The sequence below is a fragment of the Carcharodon carcharias genome, chromosome 12, assembly GCF_017639515.1.
Source record: "Carcharodon carcharias isolate sCarCar2 chromosome 12, sCarCar2.pri, whole genome shotgun sequence".
NCBI lineage: Eukaryota > Metazoa > Chordata > Chondrichthyes > Lamniformes > Lamnidae > Carcharodon > Carcharodon carcharias.
Genome location: NC_054478.1, coordinates 65,530,355 through 65,548,556, shown reverse-complemented (window position 1 = coordinate 65,548,556; position 18,202 = coordinate 65,530,355). Strand labels below are relative to the sequence as shown.

Genomic DNA, 18,202 nt, shown 5'->3' with positions numbered 1-18,202 from the left:
AAATGGCCCAGATTTACTCTTTTGCTTTGGATTCTTCCCAGGGATGTAGTTTCTCTGTATGCACCTTATCAAATTGCATAATCATTTTAAATACATAGATCACCCTAACTTTATAAATTCAGGAGAATACAAGCAAGGTTTATGCAACCTGTCCTCATATCTAAATCCTTCATGTCTTGGTATCCTCTGGGTCAATTTGCACCATATGCATTTCTGATTACTGTTTGTAACTGTATTATAAGAATGTGCATATATGGACACCTGAACCCTTTTGCTGCTCCAAAAGGTCCTAGCCTTTCATCATTAAAAATTTTGATTTGTCACTCTCAGGTCCAAAGTTGATGACATCCCACTTCTTCACATAGAATTCTATCTGGCACAGTCACATTTCTTTCATTGAAAAACTGTACAATCAACCATTCATATCAAAAACCAGTTATGGTATGGCAACAAGCACAGAGAAAGCAGCAAGAACAGCCTAGCCCCTCTGCATCATGTCCCTCTTTACATAATGCAGCTGTGCTCTCCCTTCCAATACAAGCAAAGAAACCCTGAATGGCGTTCTGCATGTTTTCTTTTTCTTAAACTGTAGCACTAGAAGAATATCATGAATCATATTAAACGTGGTATTTTCTTGTGTTAACCTGATCTGCCAAAGAAATTTAAAGGAGAACATGTGTGCAAAACAGGGATCCCATGCAGAACAACAGAGCTTGATTGTTACACTCTTGGATCCCGCTAGGCTAAACAATGTTCAACCTATTCAAGAAAAATGCTTTATTGTATAATAGATAAGCCACTCAGCATAACAAAAAACATAATCATTAAAACATCTGGTTATGTACCATTATAAAAATTAAAAATGCATGTGAATGAGGCACTTCAGTGAATCATTTAGCATAAAAACACCATCTCCCAATATGCTGTTGTAGGGTCTAGGACAGCATTTCACTCCTGTTGCAGGTTTCTGCTGCTCTAGTTCCCCTCAGTGTCAAGGTTTCTAGAAATTAAAATAAATTTGCAGCTCAAAGTTAACCCAATACTAGCTGAAAAGTAGCCCAATATTATGTTGCATCATTAGCTAAAAATAAGCCCAATAAACATTACAATATTAAATTTAATATATTTTTATCTCAAAGTTTTAGAAGGATCATATCTCAGCAGTATACATACACACATACTTTATAGCTACAGGTAGCAGGGTAGTGCTTTTGAAACTGAGAGAAAAAACCTTCAGTATGACCCCCTCCTTCATCCACTAATCAAGTGGGAGTAGTTTAGTGTGAATGTAAGCTCTGATAGAGACATGATGGACCGAATTCCCTGTTTTTCTGCTGTAGGTTGTCATTTTATACAATTCATTGTCACTCCTATATCTGTGACTACAAATCACATGCACATGTAAGGTTACTGAATATGGCAACAACTTGGCTGTCACTGTGCATGTTTCAGATAATTGGAACCTCACATATCATTTTGTGGGTGAAGAATAAATAATAGTTGTGAAAAAACATAGGTGGATGGAGTCACATGAACTAACAAGGACAGATTTTGAATCGATTACTCCCCAAATATTTGACAACCTTGAAGTAGAAGGTCTCTCCAGCAAAGTGACAGTACCAGGCTTCTCATTTTCTTACCAAATTCATTTATATGCTGACTAACTCACTCAGCATTTGGCATCAAAGTTTACAATGAAGCTCATGTGACAGATTGTCAAGCTAGCTAAAATTGAAAGTTATCAGTGGTGCATCTGAAAAAATGATTCTTTTATACTCCAGTGAAACTTCAGGATTTGAAAGAAAAATTATCTTAGGCCACAGAACATTGATGCCACTGATTAAGACTATCTGGTGACAACTGATGAAGGCCATTATGGAGGAGTAGACTATTCATTTTCACATCCTGGGCGTGCACCTGACCTGATCAGGCGTAAAATAGCATGAGAAGACGTTGGGCAAGTGTCCTGACGTCATCCTGCATGTGAGCAATCTTCAGGTTGGCAGGTGCGTATGGGCGGAGCCACGCCCACCAATTAAAAGGCCACTTAAGGCCATTAAAAACCCAATAGAACCCAATTTTACGTTGCCCATGTGATGTCACACTCGTAGCATGGGCAAAACGGGCAGGTGGACAAGCCCACAGTTTGCAAAACTTCATGAATAGTGTGAATAGTGAGGAGTTTAGGAGAGAGTTTGCTGCTAGTTGCTTATTTGAATTCAACAGCTTCTTCTCAATTCTGAGCTTTAGTCTCAGCATTTACTAAGCTTCATTTCAGGGCTTATTGTCTCCAAGGCCCCTGGAGGATTTTGACCATGTGGACCCTTCCAGGTATCATATAGCCTTCTGTTACCCTGGTAATGGGGTTTGTGATCTCCACAGAAGGCACCTCTTCTGAGGAGGAAGAGAGGGGCAGAAGGGAGAGGAGGCCAGGTGTCCCACTGCAGCTTCCAGGGGAGTGACCTTATGGGAGGAGAGGCACAGGCACAAGGGGCGCAGGGCCAGCAGGTTGTCCAAAAGGTGAACGGGGCCACAGAAGACGTCATTATCCTGCTGCCAGGGTTTACAGGCAGCGATGCAACTACCTCAACATGTCTGAGGTGCGATGCTGAAGGAGGCTCCACCTCTCCAGGGAGACGATGACCTTCATTTGTCAGCTGATTGTGCCTGAGATCACCTCCAGCTGTGTGGGTGGAAATCCCATGCCAGCAGCTCTGAAGGTCACAGTGGCCCTCAACTTCTATGCCTCCGGCTCTTTCCAGGGATCAGTGGGGGATCTTTGTGGAGAGTCCCAATCAGCTGCCCACAGTTGTGTCAAGCTGGTGACAGAAGCTGTGTTCAGGTGGGTAATGACATTTATTCATTTCCGTACGAATGAAGCCAGCCAGGCTGAGCGAGCCAGTTATTGCTTGGTTCCCCGACTGCCAAGGTGCAATCGACTGCACACGTGGTCATCAAGGTGCCAGTGGGTCAGCCAGGAGCCTTCGTCAACAGGAAGGGATTCCACTTAATGAATGTGCAGATAGTATGTGACCACAGGATGCAAATTCTGCAAGTCTGTGCAAGGTACCCTGGCAGCTCTCATGACTATTATATCTTGAGACACTCCCAGGTGCCTAGCCAATTCAGTGCTCCAGCCTGGCTGGATGGATGGCTGCTGGGTGTCAAGGGCTATCTGTTGAAAATGTGGCTTATGATGCCCCTTGGCCACCCAAGAATAGAGGCAGAGCAGTGTTATAACAGGAGTCATGCCTCCACAAGGACGATGATAGAGAGGACCACAGGTCTCCTGAAGATGCACTTCCAATGCCTGGACCGTTTTGGGGTGGGGGGTTGGTGGGGGGGGGGGGGGGGGGGGGGGGGGGGGGGGGGGGGCGGGGAAGCACAATAACCACTAGATTGGGTGTCACTGATAGTGGTTGCATGCTGCACTCTCCACAATCTGGCATTGGCAAGGGGGGCACTCACTCGAGGAAGAGGATCTTGACACAGCTCCACAGGGCACAAAGGATGAATCCGCCATTAAGTCAGAAGAGATGCGCAGTGAAGAGAATGCCGAGGGCCTGGAGACAGGCCTCTGTATCCTTCATGGAGGCAGGGACACCTTGATCCAATGCTCCTTCAGCTAGGCTGCCAAAGATCTGCTTCCACTTCATGCCAGGACTGCCGCCGTCATTCCAGATTTCTGAAATGACCCTTTCATTTACACCCAAAGTCCATTTAGTGCCTGTGCTGTTGAAGTTTACAGCTATTCATGTCCAGCATTACATACTGTCACATTCTGCATTACGACAAAAACAAAATTTATGTAATTTTCACAACCCAAACAAATTAACATAACCTTGTCTGGTCTTCATTCCCAGACCAGTTAACATAAACATTACAGAACAGAAGATCACCCGTGACTAGTCCCTCTTGTGTTCATGGTGCGAGTGCTATGTCTTGGTGCACCCCCCCCTCACTGGCAGTGGCATTGGAGGCAGCCTGCTGACTCTGGTGTCTTGTTGGCCTTGATGACCTTGGCAATTGTCCTCTGACCAGTGGAGCCCATGCTGGCCCCGCCTGGGAGGGAGCGGCCAGTGCCATGGTTGGCATCTCCCCAGTCATCACAGCCTCATCAGATGCCACAGTCACTGGAAGAGGGGTGGAGGAGCTGCTGCTGTTATCCAGAGTGCCCGAGAGGAGCCTACAGAGATGAGAAGCAGCTCGTGTGCCAACGTGAGGTCACTCTGCACCCGCCTCTTGCCATTGACGGATGGGCACCTAGCTGGGGTACTGGGTGGCTCATCCATCTCCCGCACTGGCACCGACCACCTGAGGTCATTGCCTGCGTGAGGGCTTGCAGGTCCGAGCGCTTGATTCTGTCCCTGGAACTGCCTCTCCATGAGAGTCATCTCTCTCAATGGAGGAGGCACTGCGCCCGGCCATGAGTACTAATGCAGTGGTCATGCTCCACATGGACTCCTCCACAACAGAGACCATGGCGTGCATGCTCTCCACCAAATCCTCCTGCACACCCAGCACCTGCTGCCCAATAGACGATGCCAGAGGCTCATCATCTGCCTTAAACTCAGCATCATCTTGGTCTCCAGCACAGGTATAAAAGTGCTTCTGAACTTTGCACCCCTCAGGCACAGACTGCAAACAGAGTGTTTTAAGGGGCTGTAGAACAACTGGATTTCTGGGCAAGTTGTACAATCTCCTTGCAAAAGCTGGCCTTTGAGCAGTCACTGCTGGAGGCGCTCACAGCCCCTTGCAATGTCATCATTTGGGTTTGGACCAGTCTACCCAATGGTTCAAGCTAACAGTGCAGCCTTGCAATGCGGGTTTGGAGAATACGTGCACCTGAGCTGAGAACACAGCATGCAGTACAGTGAGCGAAGCTGCCGCCAATCTGTTAGGTGGAGTGGGCCGGATGTGGGTGGAATTTCAGGCAGCCATGCAGCATACTGAACTCTGGTCATCCAAGTGGTTGCCAGCATTCTCCAGCATGTGTTAAAAAGGGCCTCGAGATGGAGCCAGTTCCGCACACATAACCATGAGGTCTCTAGGAGACGAATGCTAACCCACACGTCTCTCTATTTCTTTCATCCTGCAGGAGTACGTCAGGAGCATGGAACTTAATGAATTAGCTGTATGCCTCATGGCTTACAGGAAGCAGAGACGAAGCTGAAGAGAGCAATAGAGGCACCTGGCTAGGCAGAGGGAGCAGCAGCAACCATAAAATGAAGGAGTGGCTGGGGGTCCTGTGCACACCACTGAAGAGCCACAGTGTGCCGTCACAGGTCGGAGCCGAGTTGGAGCCAGGATCTATCGATGGCGCCTGTCATTCCTTCAGCTGACTGAGAACCAGTGTCGCTGAAGACTGCGCATGTCCAGGGAACTGGTCAGTCACATCTGCCACCTGCTGAAGGTTTTGGCATCATGGGGACATGCAGGGCATCCACTGCCAGTTGCCATGAAAGTGACTGTTTCACTCAATTTTTATGCCAGTGGTTCTTTCCAGGGCTGCACAGGTGACCCGTGCCGGATTTCACAAGCCTCCATGCAAAAGCATATCCAGGGAGGTCACAGATGCCGTAGTCGCAAAGGCACACAACTTTGTGCATTTCGTCCGGGACCAGGAAAGCCAGGATGCAAGAACACTGGGGTTTGCCCAGATTTCAGATTTTCCACAATTGCAGGGTGCCATCGACTGCACTCATGTGGCGCTCAGATCTCCAGGACAACAAGCAGTCAACGACATCAACCGCAAAGGCTTCCACTCACTGAACGTTCAGCTGGTGTGCAACCACTACAAACGCATTCTACAGGTCTGCACACGATTCCCAGAGAACGTCCATGACTCCTACATTCTCAGGTGGTCTCAGATCCCTAAGAACTTCCAGGGTTCACAGAGGCTGCAGGGTTGGCTCCTCGGGGACAAGAGCTACCCGCAGAGGACCTAGCTGATGACGCCCGTGTGGTGGACTTCGAGTGCAGCAGAGAGAAGGTATAATGAGGCTCATGCTACAATTCACACTGGTGGAGCAAACCACTGGGATGTTGAAAATGAAGTTCTAGTGCCTGGACCAGTCTGGTGGAGCTCTGCAATACAGTTCACAGAGGGCATTGTGCATTGTCATAGGCGCAGTAAGCTCATACTGCAACAGGGAGAGGAGCTGCCTGAGGAGCAAATGGAGGAGCTGGAGGTGTCCTCCAATGAGGATGATGTCGACAGGCATGAGGGTGATGAGGTCCTCGAAGGCAAGGATGATGGTAATGAGGCCATCGTGTTGTCCAGACAATGCAGGCATGCTTGGAAGGATGATGACAACATGCAGTGAGGAGACTCCATGGATCCTCACATTGCATCTGTGAGCGTTTGGCTCCTGTCTGGCTGATGGCAGCGCACAAACCCTCTGTGTTAACTTGCTGTTATAGAGACGCAGCAGGTGCCCATAGTCCCTACATTCCAGGAGGATGATGACGATGTGCAGTGGGGACAGTCCGTAGATCCTCACATAACTTATATGAATGTCTGACTCCCATCTGGCTGATGGCAGCTCACTTGCACTCTGGGGACAGGGTCATATCATGGTGCTATGGCATCCTTCATGAGCTGAACCCTTCAAGGCCACACTATCACCGGACTCAGATTTTGGTGGGGGCAGCCCCACCTCAAAGGTGCTGAGAGCATACAGAGAATGACAGAACTCTATACCACCAGCCCAGGACATTCTGGCAGCGATGATAAGCTCCATCGGGGTGCAGGCATGACTGATGTGTCCAGTGACTGTGAAAGCCCATCAGTGTGCTGGGAAGGTTGCACAAAGCACAGGGATTGAGACAATTGCCTTTATCTTCTGCAGGAACCAAGCTTTCATTTAAGGCTGACATGAATACTGCTCATTACAACAAGGAGTCATAAGCAAGGAGATGTTCTTGGGAGTTTATTTACACTCCTGGAGTCACCTGGATGGCCAAGGTGTGCACCTGCTGATCTGTCTCCCTATGCGTGCCTGAGGGTCCCTGGCTGACTCTTTGAGAAGGAGAAGCTGGAGTGAGATTGAGCTGCCCCTCACCCCTTTCGTGTTGACACTGTTGGAGGCCAACTATGGCGTCAGTGAAGGAGTTCAACCTGTGCAGCAATGCAGGACTAATGTCCTGGACCAAGGTCTCCATGGCGGCTGCCATCCTACCAGTGTTGACCTTGGTGCATTTGCATGCCGGCGCTATCACCTCAGACTGAAGGTGGACAGACTCCTCCATCGTGCCTTGCAATCTGAGGAATGCAGCAGACATCCCTTCCTAATGTTCATGAGCTTGCCTTTGCAGCTCCAGCAACTGAGGTATGACTGAGTCTAGAGGCTCTGCATCTGACTTGGACTCCAGCAGTCCTCTGAGTGCCAGAAATCTGGGAAGTCCCTGCCACTGCCTGCTGTGGATCAGACAGTGCGATGTGCTCACCAAATTGAGAGCCTAAGACTACTTTAGATCTAGGTCCCACAGAGGTGTGCATCTTCTGTGCTGGCGGAGGCTGTGGGTGAGCGCTGTGATGGGTCTTCAACCAGTGTGTCATCGGATCCTTCTTTTAACGTGTGTTTGGGGCTCAAGTTGAGGACCTGGGTCATGGACCCCCTTGGCTGCTTCCCAGATGTGCCATAATTAGTGCAAAGTCGGGGACTGTAGAATAGGGGAACTGACTCAGATGATTGCCTGATGGATGTTGCACTGTTGGTTGGACACTGCTGACCTCCCTGTCAGCAAATGAATGGATCAGATAGCCGTCGGCCAGCTGGATGACTCTATTTTCAAAGTCTGTGAGGACCTTGACGTCAAGCATTCCTCCACCTATCTGCGACCTCTCCTTTTGTTGTGTGCCAGCTTGTCCTGCATGAAGACAGATGGAGAGAGTGTGAGCAGGAAGCCTACCAGGCCAGATAATAAGGATGTCTGGCATGTGTGGGTGGTGAGTGGTGCCATGGACAGGATGAGGATACAATCAGCAGAACAGATGAATGTGTGTGCGAGTGTGTGAATGGTGATGTCCCTTGAACTAGCAGTGAGCGAGATCCCTGTGGATTTGTGACTGATTTGAGAGTGTGAGCGTTGAAAGTGATGAGAAGAATGACTTACCCTGGTGGAACAAAGGAGATCATTGATCCTCTTTCGGTGCTGCACGGCTGTCCTCTTTTGCAGATACTGACCACCGCTGCCACCACCTCCCATGCTGGACTTGTCACCTTGCTTGCTGTCTTCGTCCAGATTGGGGGTAGAGGACATTGTGGCGATCCTCCACTGTGTCTAGTAGGCACTCGAGAGGTGTCACTAAATTTGGGGGTAGCGTGTTTTCTAGCTTTGGCAGCCATCATTTCCCAGCAGCTTCCTACTCCTTGGAGAGTGCTAACTCTGTGCGGGTGCGACCTTTAAATATGGCCCGAGGTGACAACGGGGTGGACGAATCAGAGGCTGCCCCACAAGCAACCCAGTGTGTTTCCTGGGACTGATATTATCAATGTTCCCCTGTAATAACTTGAAATGATAAGTGTCATGCAGAAAATCTGAATGCTGTGGTAACCTTGATGACCACTGGTTATGCCATTCCTAAAATAGAATTTTAGCATTTAGCCCAACTGTCACAGTCTGCCTGTTTGAGTGTCGTGCACAAGGGCAAGAATTCCTGGCAAATCCAGGCTGAGTTTACTTTAGCCTAGAACCCAGATATACAGGCAAACAGCAGAGGGTGAGCTGTCCACCTCTGGTGCCACCCCACCTGTCTGTTACTGCTGCTTTGCACCTCTTTCTCTGAACAAGTCCATACCTGATAGTTTGAAATAATTTTTACAGCACAAAAATTTGATTTATCAAATAATGTACTTTGCTTATGTCGCTTCATTCATAGCTGAAATTTCAACATCTATAAATTGAAGTAAATAATTTTAATTTGAGCTGCTTTGAATTCAGGAGTAGACTCTATAGAGATGTTCTGTTTGGAAATCTATGGACCAAACAATGAACCAAAATGGCAATGTTAAAACTCTATGCACAAACTTTATGAACATAAAATCAAGCCAAAATAAACACCCCAAAAGCGTAATATTCCCCTCCAGCAACATCCGAAAATTCAGAATAAATTTTTTCTCCCTTTAAACACTGACTTTCCATTAACACAAAAATCAAGCAATCCAAAATGTCTGGTTTATATGGAGGGGATGAATGCACTTTGCAATACAGAAAATTCCATGAACATTTATTTGGCATGCATCACAATACGGAAATGAAATTCTTGCCCATTTTTGGTAAGAGCATCCCACCCCAAAGTCATAGGCAGCCAAAAGCTAGAAGGTACCACTTTGTAGTTGAAGATCTAGTGAATGTCTTCAGCTGACATCCAACTCCCTGCATAAGCGAGAACAGCTTGTGATGTACACAATAACCCAGTTAGCTTCATACATAAAGTATCTGGTATTCAAGGAATTAAATTACAGTTTACAAATTATGCAAAGCGAAGCATGGAAGCAACAAAGTTAAACTATTCACTTGCTTTTGCATTTTTACTTACGTAATTGTTTTCCTCAGCAAGCTGTGAAGATATAACATCTCATCATTGTGACTGAAACTTGGCAAGTGGGCTCCAAGTGCCTCACAGAATCGTTCAGCCTCCTCCCATGTTCTCTTTCGTGCCACCCTCTCATGATGAAAGACCTACAAATGTAAATTGGATAACAATTATGCTTTTGATGTTTTACTTGTTAGAAGCTAAAATGTAGCTAAATATAGAACAAAACATTTGACACGGTTGACCACACCATCCTCCTCCAATGCCTCTCCATTGTCGTCCAGCTCAGAGAGACGGCTCTCACCTGATTCCATTCTTATCTAATTAACCTTAGCCAGAGAATCTCTTGCAATGGTTTTACTCCCTGCTCCTGAATCATTACCTCTGGCATCCAAGGCTCTATTCTGGCTGTATCTGTTGCTGTTCAGCAACATCATCTGAAGGCACAGATTTTTTGTTTTCACATGTATGCTGACAACACCCAGTCTACCTCACCACTGTCACCTCACTCAACCCCCCTACTTTTGCCAAGTTATGAGGCTGCTTATCTGACACCCAATCCTGGATGAGCAGAATTTTTTTCCAATTAAATATTGATCAGACTGAAACTATTGTTTTCAGTCCCACTCCAAGTCTGTTTTCCAGCTACCAACTCCATCCCTCTCCCTGGCAATAGTTCAATACTAAGCCAGTCTGTTCACAACTTTGGTGTTACAGTTGATCTCGAGGTGAACTTCCGACCACATATTTGTACCATCAATAAGACTGCCTATTTAGGCTTCCTTAACATGGTCGGACTTCATGCTTGCCTCAGCCCTTCTGCTGCAGAAAGCTCATTCATGCCTTCAATACCTCTAGATTCAACTATTCCAACACACACTTGGCTCATCTCATCTCCCACATTCTACCAAACGTAAACCTGAAGTCATCCAAAACTCTGCTGCCCATGTCTTAACTTCCTTTATCACCTGGTGCTCAATGACCTATATTGGCTCTTGGCTGTGCAATGTCTTGATTTTAAAATTCCCAACCTTGTTTTCAAATCCTTTTATAGCCTTGCCCATATTTACTCCAGCCGCACAACCCTCAGATATCTGCGCTCACCTAATTCTGCCTCGAGTATCTCAGATTTTAACTGCTCTGCCATTGGTGGCTGTACCTTCAGTTGCCTAAGCCCCAAACTCTAGAATTCCTCCCCACGCCTCACCATCTTTCTACCTCGTTGCCCTCCTTTAAGACACCCCTTAAAACTTACTTCTTTGATTAAACTTTAGATCATCTGACCTAATATCTCCTTATATGATTCGGTGCCAAACTTTGTTTTATAATGTTCCTGTCAAGCACCTTGGGATGTTTCGTTATGCTAAAGGCACTATATAAAAATAAGTTGTTGTTGAAATATTTTCTGCCCATATGAACTGACCGGTTTTGTTCTTTGGGCTTGTCAAGATGAGTAATGGCAGTGCTGGAGAGTGGGACATACTTAATTTCAGCAGTTTCAGTATTAAGCATTACCCTCTCTCTTAATTCTAGATACAGAACAAAACTTCCTCTAATGTACATCAACTTCAACTTTATTTCATTCGTGTGGCACATTTTTCATACCAAGTAACCTTTGGTCTATCTTAATGAAACAGTCAATTTGTAGCAAATAAGGGACAGTTTTGATCCATAACTAAATTGAATTCACACAAACTCATTTCACATGAGACCCCCTACACCAAGTAAGACAGAAAAGACTTTCATTGAATGGCTGAGAAGTTGCTAATGCATCCAGTACTAGTATAAACTCATTTAAAGGTCTCCAGCAAGCTACGGGTGCAAAATGGACACCTGCAATTATATTGGTTAGAAAAGGCAGGAAAATCGGAGAGCTGAAATGTGCAGGCAGCAGCAAGGTTGGGTCAAAATCATGGGCAGTGTACCAAAATTTCGTGTGCACTCACAAAAATAAAAACTAAGAATTCCTTTGGCTATTGTTGAGCAGCCTCCAATGGAGTTAGGCAGGTTCAGTTGTTCAACATCTGGTGGATCAGCACTGCTCAAACCCTCTTATTTATATTTGAGTTTTGCAAAATTGGTATCTGACAAGTGTTGTGGGACCCAGATTTGCATATTTAATATGGCAATTTCAATCACCTGAAGTTGTTTGCCAATTATTGGCCCAACTGATATCACATCAGATGTCAAAGGGAAGCTGCGCTGTGCAACCACTTCCCACTACCATGGCTCCCATTCATTTTCAATTGTTAACCATTATTTTTCAGGTGCAATACAGGCAGAAGTCTGGGTTGGATTTGAACACCAAACACAGAAATAAATCATAGAATGTTATGACACAGTGACAGGCCTTCAAGTCTATCAAATTGAGGCTGGTGAAAAATCAATGTCAGACTAGCCATACCATCAAATCCCTGTCTGTTCACTTTCTGATTTATTCAGTACTGAAGAAAACATACACACTGAAGATGGCCAGGAGCGATATTCTGAACACAGCCTGGGCCTCTAGACACTCCATCTCAAACATTTCCACACTACATCTCAGAGGCCAAATTTAATTGTCAACCAGCACAATGCATACAAGTCTCTGTTCAAATCCCAAACACATTGTTGCCACTGAAGTACTAAACGTAACAAAGTTTAGTACAAACAGTTTTGAAAGCCCCTAAATTAATATGGATTTCTCAAACAAATATTCATGTCATTTGTTCATGTGCTTTCCATTAACAGCACTCAAGTCGCTGATATGTGGATTTACTGGGAATGGAAGCAATGACTGCGTTTGGGATTGGCACTCCCGGGTTACACAGACAGGTTAGTCACTAGAAACTTAACCTATTTATTCCAAGACAGAGGCTGGCATAGACAACACTTTAATAAATCATGATATGGACACCAAAGATGCTACAATGATTCATCTCAATGCCCTTAGGTTAGTGAGGGAAAAAAATTAGTGTTCTCCTGATTGCCATTACTTCAGCCAACTTTAAATCCCAAAGTGTCCCACTAAAAACTTGTTTTCTTCCTTTTTCCATCAATATTATCCCCTTCTTTCCTTTACTGAAAAGGTACTATTCTATAAGCAGTAACACTCTTGAATACCCGAACATCAGACAGCAAGTGTGGGCAAACTATTTGATTGTGGGTACTATCATGATTGAACCCAATCCTGCCCTCTTCTCATGCCCACGCACATATATATTTCCAACAGGAGTAATCAGGAATAGGGGTTCTATCCAATCTTTTGGTATGCTATCCAATTTTCACTTTTCTGTTCTACTTGGTATCTTAAAATATGGTAAAATGATCAATGCTACATTGAGCTCAGTTCTTGGGAATTTTTGCTGTGAGGATGTGCATTCTTATTGTTTTTTTTTATACATATAGAAAACATTTACATGTCCATCAAAAATGCAACTCATACATTTTATTTCCTGATTTTTTTCAGAACTTTTTCCAGAGGAGTATGTTGTCATATCCCTTCTGGTAAATCTTTGAAGTATGGTGGTATATTTGCCTATTTCACTAATTCCGTGACCATATATATTACCTATTGCTGCCCAAATGTTTGGGGGGGGGGGATTTAAATGCACAGATTGTTTTTTTTAAAAAAAGAAAAACAACATAGATATCAAATAAATTTGATGCTATTCTCACCTTGTAGCAGTGTTCAAGGTCTGCATTAGTCTGCCACCTAGGAGGGCAAGAACCTGTTGGCGGAGTTTCCTCAGTTTCTGTGTTATTGCCAATACTCTTCTTACAAATGGACATTGCTTTGAAATCGTTACAGTTTCTGACCTCCCACCGTCCGAGAGCTTTTCCTGTGGCTATAACAACACATCCACCCGGAGATGCTGGAACAAGTAAGGAAATTCTGTAATTTGTTTCAACACAGTATTTTTTTTTTAAAGTTAAATTGTACACTTTGAAAGCACCATGACTTTTTTTTTAAAAAACATAGCCATTACGTACTGTTCACCCAATACTTACAGAAAGGGCGCATCGCTAGATAAAGGTTTCTTACCATGACCATGCATGTGTTGAGAACAATGTATGTTGAGGGGTTTAAAAGAACTAGTGTTTTCTTGTCTGAGGAGTAATTGGGTCTGGAAATACATGATGGGAGGTGCAGCGCAAGGAAAAAAAAGAGGTTTTACTGACTATTGGCCATGTCAATTGGAATCACTCTTCTTATTGTGAGCTATGGATGGGGGAGAAAAGAGGAAGGAGTAATTTGTGCTGAGTGAACCTGTAAGATCATGCCCCAGATTAATTCATATTTCTCCAGTTACAGGCAAAATCTAGACATCATTCTGTATCTTTAGAAAAGTCCTATTTGTGCTTTTTCAAGGTCTTTATATTTATTGTGGGAAGGGCTGCTCACTGCCATTAAGGGCGTGCACCTCATTGTAGCTTGTAACAAGAGATCTTCTCAACTTTTTTTGTGAGTTGTTCTCATGTCCTATGGGTAGGGCCAGGAAGCTTTGCCCTCTGGAATTGTGGTCTCCTGGAACATGCTCCAGAAATGACTGAATGCAGGATGGTGAACAGAAAAGCAGTGGTTAGTACCATTGACCTAGACAGCTCGGGAGTGTGTGCTACTGAGATAAGTGAACTTCTCCGCTGGAGTGACAGGTTCTGGTCATGGACTGAGACCTTTTGATCAACTTAAGGCTTTCCTGGAGCAGGCTGGTATGTTTCTTCAATTTTCTTCATGCTGATCTTAAGGTCGAAGCTGATGCAAGCAAGGGGTGTAAGGGAGGAGTTGCCTCTCAGATGCAGGCTTGTCATACTCTTTGGAGTGGCTTGTCCTGCCTTGGTTCTCTCATCTTCACTCAGATCTCATCTGTGGTTCCAAGTAGATGTTATCATGCAACAGAGGCCATACCCTGCCCACTTTGAATCAGCAACTTAGGGATTTATTTACCCTGGCATGTGAAGACTGATTCCAGCAGATTAAGCAGATGAGATCAATTTGAGATCCGACAGTCTTGAAGATCATTTAGCACTGTGTTGTGGAACACATAGTTCTCGACAAGGCACAGAAAACGTCCTGGTCACCCACTGCATCCGGGTCTATCTCCAGTCATCTAGGTTCGTCTTGTTACTGGACCAAAATAGGGCAGGCCAAGAGAGTGAGGCTACTGATGTGCAACTCTCTTCACTATAACCCAATTCACGCACAAGGTCATGTTCATCATCTTTCTATCGCAAAGGTAGGTGGCAGTGACCGCTATCATGTACTTTGGCTCCGTAGGCATCATAACTGTGTCCTTGTCTGGTGACCATTTTCAAGAATATTCCATTAATCCAGGGAGTTGAACAGCAGAGGTAGAAAGCTGGCTTTAGCTCATTATAGATCAAAATATAATGAGGCCAAATGCAGCCTTATGCATCCCCTCCCCCAACTCCCAGTTAAGCTAATCTAACTCAGTGCCCACAGAGGACCTCCTTGATATATTTGGCTCAGTTCTAAATTAGATAGGACATTCACCAACTGATCAATGGGAAAGGACTTGGAGCTTTTTAGTTCTAAAAACAAATAAGATTACTTAATGTTCTTAATCATGGATAATCTTAGGTACCTACCTGGCTGATATTCATTCCAATTTGTATATGTTACAGACTTTTTCTCTTTATATGTAGTAACCCATGTGTACTCTCCAGTAACATTCCTATCTTGAAAGCTAGTCCAGAAGTACTTGCCATTTTCTGTGGTATACTTTGCAATCAGGCTATTAATAAATTCTTGCTCAAACCTGCAGTTTGGAGAAAACATGCATTTACTTTTCAGAAAAAAATGGTTCTTTTCTATTGAGTAGATGCAGCACAAAATGGATACCTTTCAAATTTTACTGCAACTATAAGAGAAAGTTACTACTCTATGGCTAGTACAGGTCTGGTAAATGAAGGCAGGTGTCACAGGCTTGGCCAGCATTTATTGCCCATCGCTAATTACCTTTGAGAAGGTAGTGGTGTGTCACCTTCTTGAACACAACTAAGAGGCTTACTAGGGCATTTCAGAGTTAGCCACATTGCTGAGAGTCTGGAGTTTGTTACAATCCTATTAGGGACCATTAATGCTTAAGGAGAAATCTAGACATCTAGCATTCAACCAACAGAACTATGCCACAAGATTTCATATTTTAGAAACAAAACCAAAATTTATTGTATATAAGAACTAAATAACGCTTGCACTATTAACTTAACACTATAGTTTATAACTACTAACGCTTTGAACTCAGTTCTACTTGCACTTCCCCTGCAATTCTTTGATTCTGTAACCCATGTGAATGATTTGTATTAGATTCTTGGAGGCTAGGCAGGCATGATCTTATTGAATGGCGGAGCAGGCTTGAGGGCAGAGTGGCCTATTCCTACTCCTGATTTGTAAGTTCGTATATATTTCTAATTGATGTAATTGGCCTCTCTCTCCAGACTCCCTGGTTCCACTAAGAGGTCCAGAGATGGGTCAACAATTGTTTCAATTTTTTTCCCCCACTACCAACTCAGATCTTGTAACATAAACACAAAGGCTTGTTTTATTTGCTTTTACATGAGGGCTGTTATCAGTTTCTTAACCAGGCTTTTCCACTCATCTTATATTTAGCCCTTTAATTTCCAACCTAAAAGTGATATTCTGAAAATTACAAGTTATATTCTAAAACATATGAATTATGAACTCGATATTCGTAACAAGTTATAAAGGCCAGACTAGGCAAGGACAGCAGATTTCCTTCTCTGAAAAGCGCACTAGTGAACCAAATGGGTTTTAAAAAAAACAATTCAGCAGTTTCATGATTACCATCAATGACATGAGCTTTTAATTTCAGATTTAAATTAATTTATTTAACTTAAAGTTCCCAGCTGTTGTGGCGGGATTTGAATTCATGTCTCCAGGTGATTAGTCTATCTAGATTAATGATCCAGTAGCATATATACTATGCTACATACCCTTATAGGGTTGCAGTGGATTTGTGCATAAATGTGATGCACCTTGGAGTGGTAAGACGTGGGTTTCTGTGAATAGTTTGTACAAGTTCCCACTCTTAATTGTACTTTGAGAGAGGAGGCTGGGACCACCCCCACCACAGAAAGCGATGGAAAATTGGATGGTTAATCATTCTATGGCATACTTCTTCATCTCTTTGCAGTCAGCAAAACAGCAACAATTTTCCCAATCATGGCAGAAGATGTTAAACAACCTGAGTGGAGTGCAAAAGTATTTATGTACAAAGCAAACGGTATTACTAATGATACATGATACAGACAACAGCTAAAGTACAACTATCCCAAAAATAAGAGTCATGCATTTAACATATCCGTCATACTTTAGACGTTCCACCTTTATATGCAACATCAACAAATCACAACTGAAACATCTTTCAAAGTATACAGAAAAAGCCAGTTATGCCCTGTTTTTTCCAATCTTGGGATAACTTGGCCCCAGGATAGAAGACGAACAGCTGTAATAATAGAACAACCAGTGGTTGAAAAAAAAATCAGATAATTTAAATTCACTTAATTTAAATGAAGAGTATACTGTAGGCCACTTAGCCATGGATTGTACTTGAACGGCCTTAAGAAAGGAACAAGCCAGGTAAACAGCTCCAGACTATTAACTATCCATGAGCAGCACAAAGAATCAGTTACTATTCAAGAAATAAAAACTGATATACTGGCACAATGCACTGGAACAACAACTTGAACTGAAGATGTAGTTTTGATCCTTTGGTTTGCAGAGTTAATGACCATTTCTATAGGGAAATGCCAAACAGGAATTGCGCTCTCATAGAGGTGGTGTGGTATTTTCAAGTCTACTTTTGCCCACATCCTAGCAAAAGGCAAATAATGCTATTGGCAGTGCCACATAACAAGGCAAGTTATGACCTTTTGGGCACACAAGCTTTCAAGCCAGGGAAATTAGTAGCAGAAGGGTTGTGTGCCTTAATACAAGACTCCTCCTCCTCCTTCAGGGACCATGCCCTAACAGGGCATTGGCGACCATGGATTTCCATTGGATTGGTCCATCATTGTGTGTGGTAAAGGGCGGCAATCTGCATATACAAGACTACACATTTTAAAAAAGTACAATTTTAAAAAATTGTTAAAATGTCCCAAAAATCTGTATGCAAATTTTTCTACTTTCATGGAGTAAGGATATTGATTTTATAGAAGATAATCAATGTTTTTACTTTTAGATGCCAGCAGGAAATTTTAATGTATGTTAATTTCATGGACAGATAGAAACAGGATCTAAACTCTGTTCCAGTGGTCATGTTGAACTTAACAGTGTCATCCTGTACTCATAATTGGGGAAGGGATTAGAAATAATATGTAGCGTTTTTTGAATTCTGTATTTTGCGTCGACTCCTTTCAGTTGATGACAACGGAGCTGGACTTTTCACTTTGCATTAGAAAGGAAATGAAATAAAGAGCTCAACAGAAAGAATAATCAATCAATGTAGTACTTTGCTCTAGAGCTGGGTCGGAAAGCATATTACTGCTTCCCAAACAATGTTTCAGCTGGTGTGCTAAGGTGAAGCACAGGAACTGGAAGACTACATGCTAGTGTTTGGGAGAAAAAGGATTTTACACACACACAAAATCATGAGGAACTGTCACAATGCAACAGAATTATAACAGAATGTATTCCTTGAT

At 43.8% G+C, this 18,202-nt stretch overlaps 1 protein-coding gene across 3 annotated transcripts in view; it reads right to left on the bottom strand.

The window, feature by feature from the left end:
* ly75 (lymphocyte antigen 75) overlaps nucleotides 1–18,202 on the bottom strand; it is a 151,001-nt gene that overhangs the window by 72,361 nt on the left and 60,438 nt on the right. For all 3 annotated transcript variants that reach the window (XM_041200864.1, XM_041200865.1, XM_041200866.1), the window contains 3 exons: nucleotides 15,131–15,300; nucleotides 13,199–13,395; nucleotides 9,545–9,687 (listed from right to left, as the gene is read on the bottom strand). In XM_041200864.1, the coding sequence (XP_041056798.1) occupies nucleotides 9,545–9,687; nucleotides 13,199–13,395; nucleotides 15,131–15,300 (510 nt within the window). The remainder of the gene's footprint in view (nucleotides 1–9,544; nucleotides 9,688–13,198; nucleotides 13,396–15,130; nucleotides 15,301–18,202) is intronic.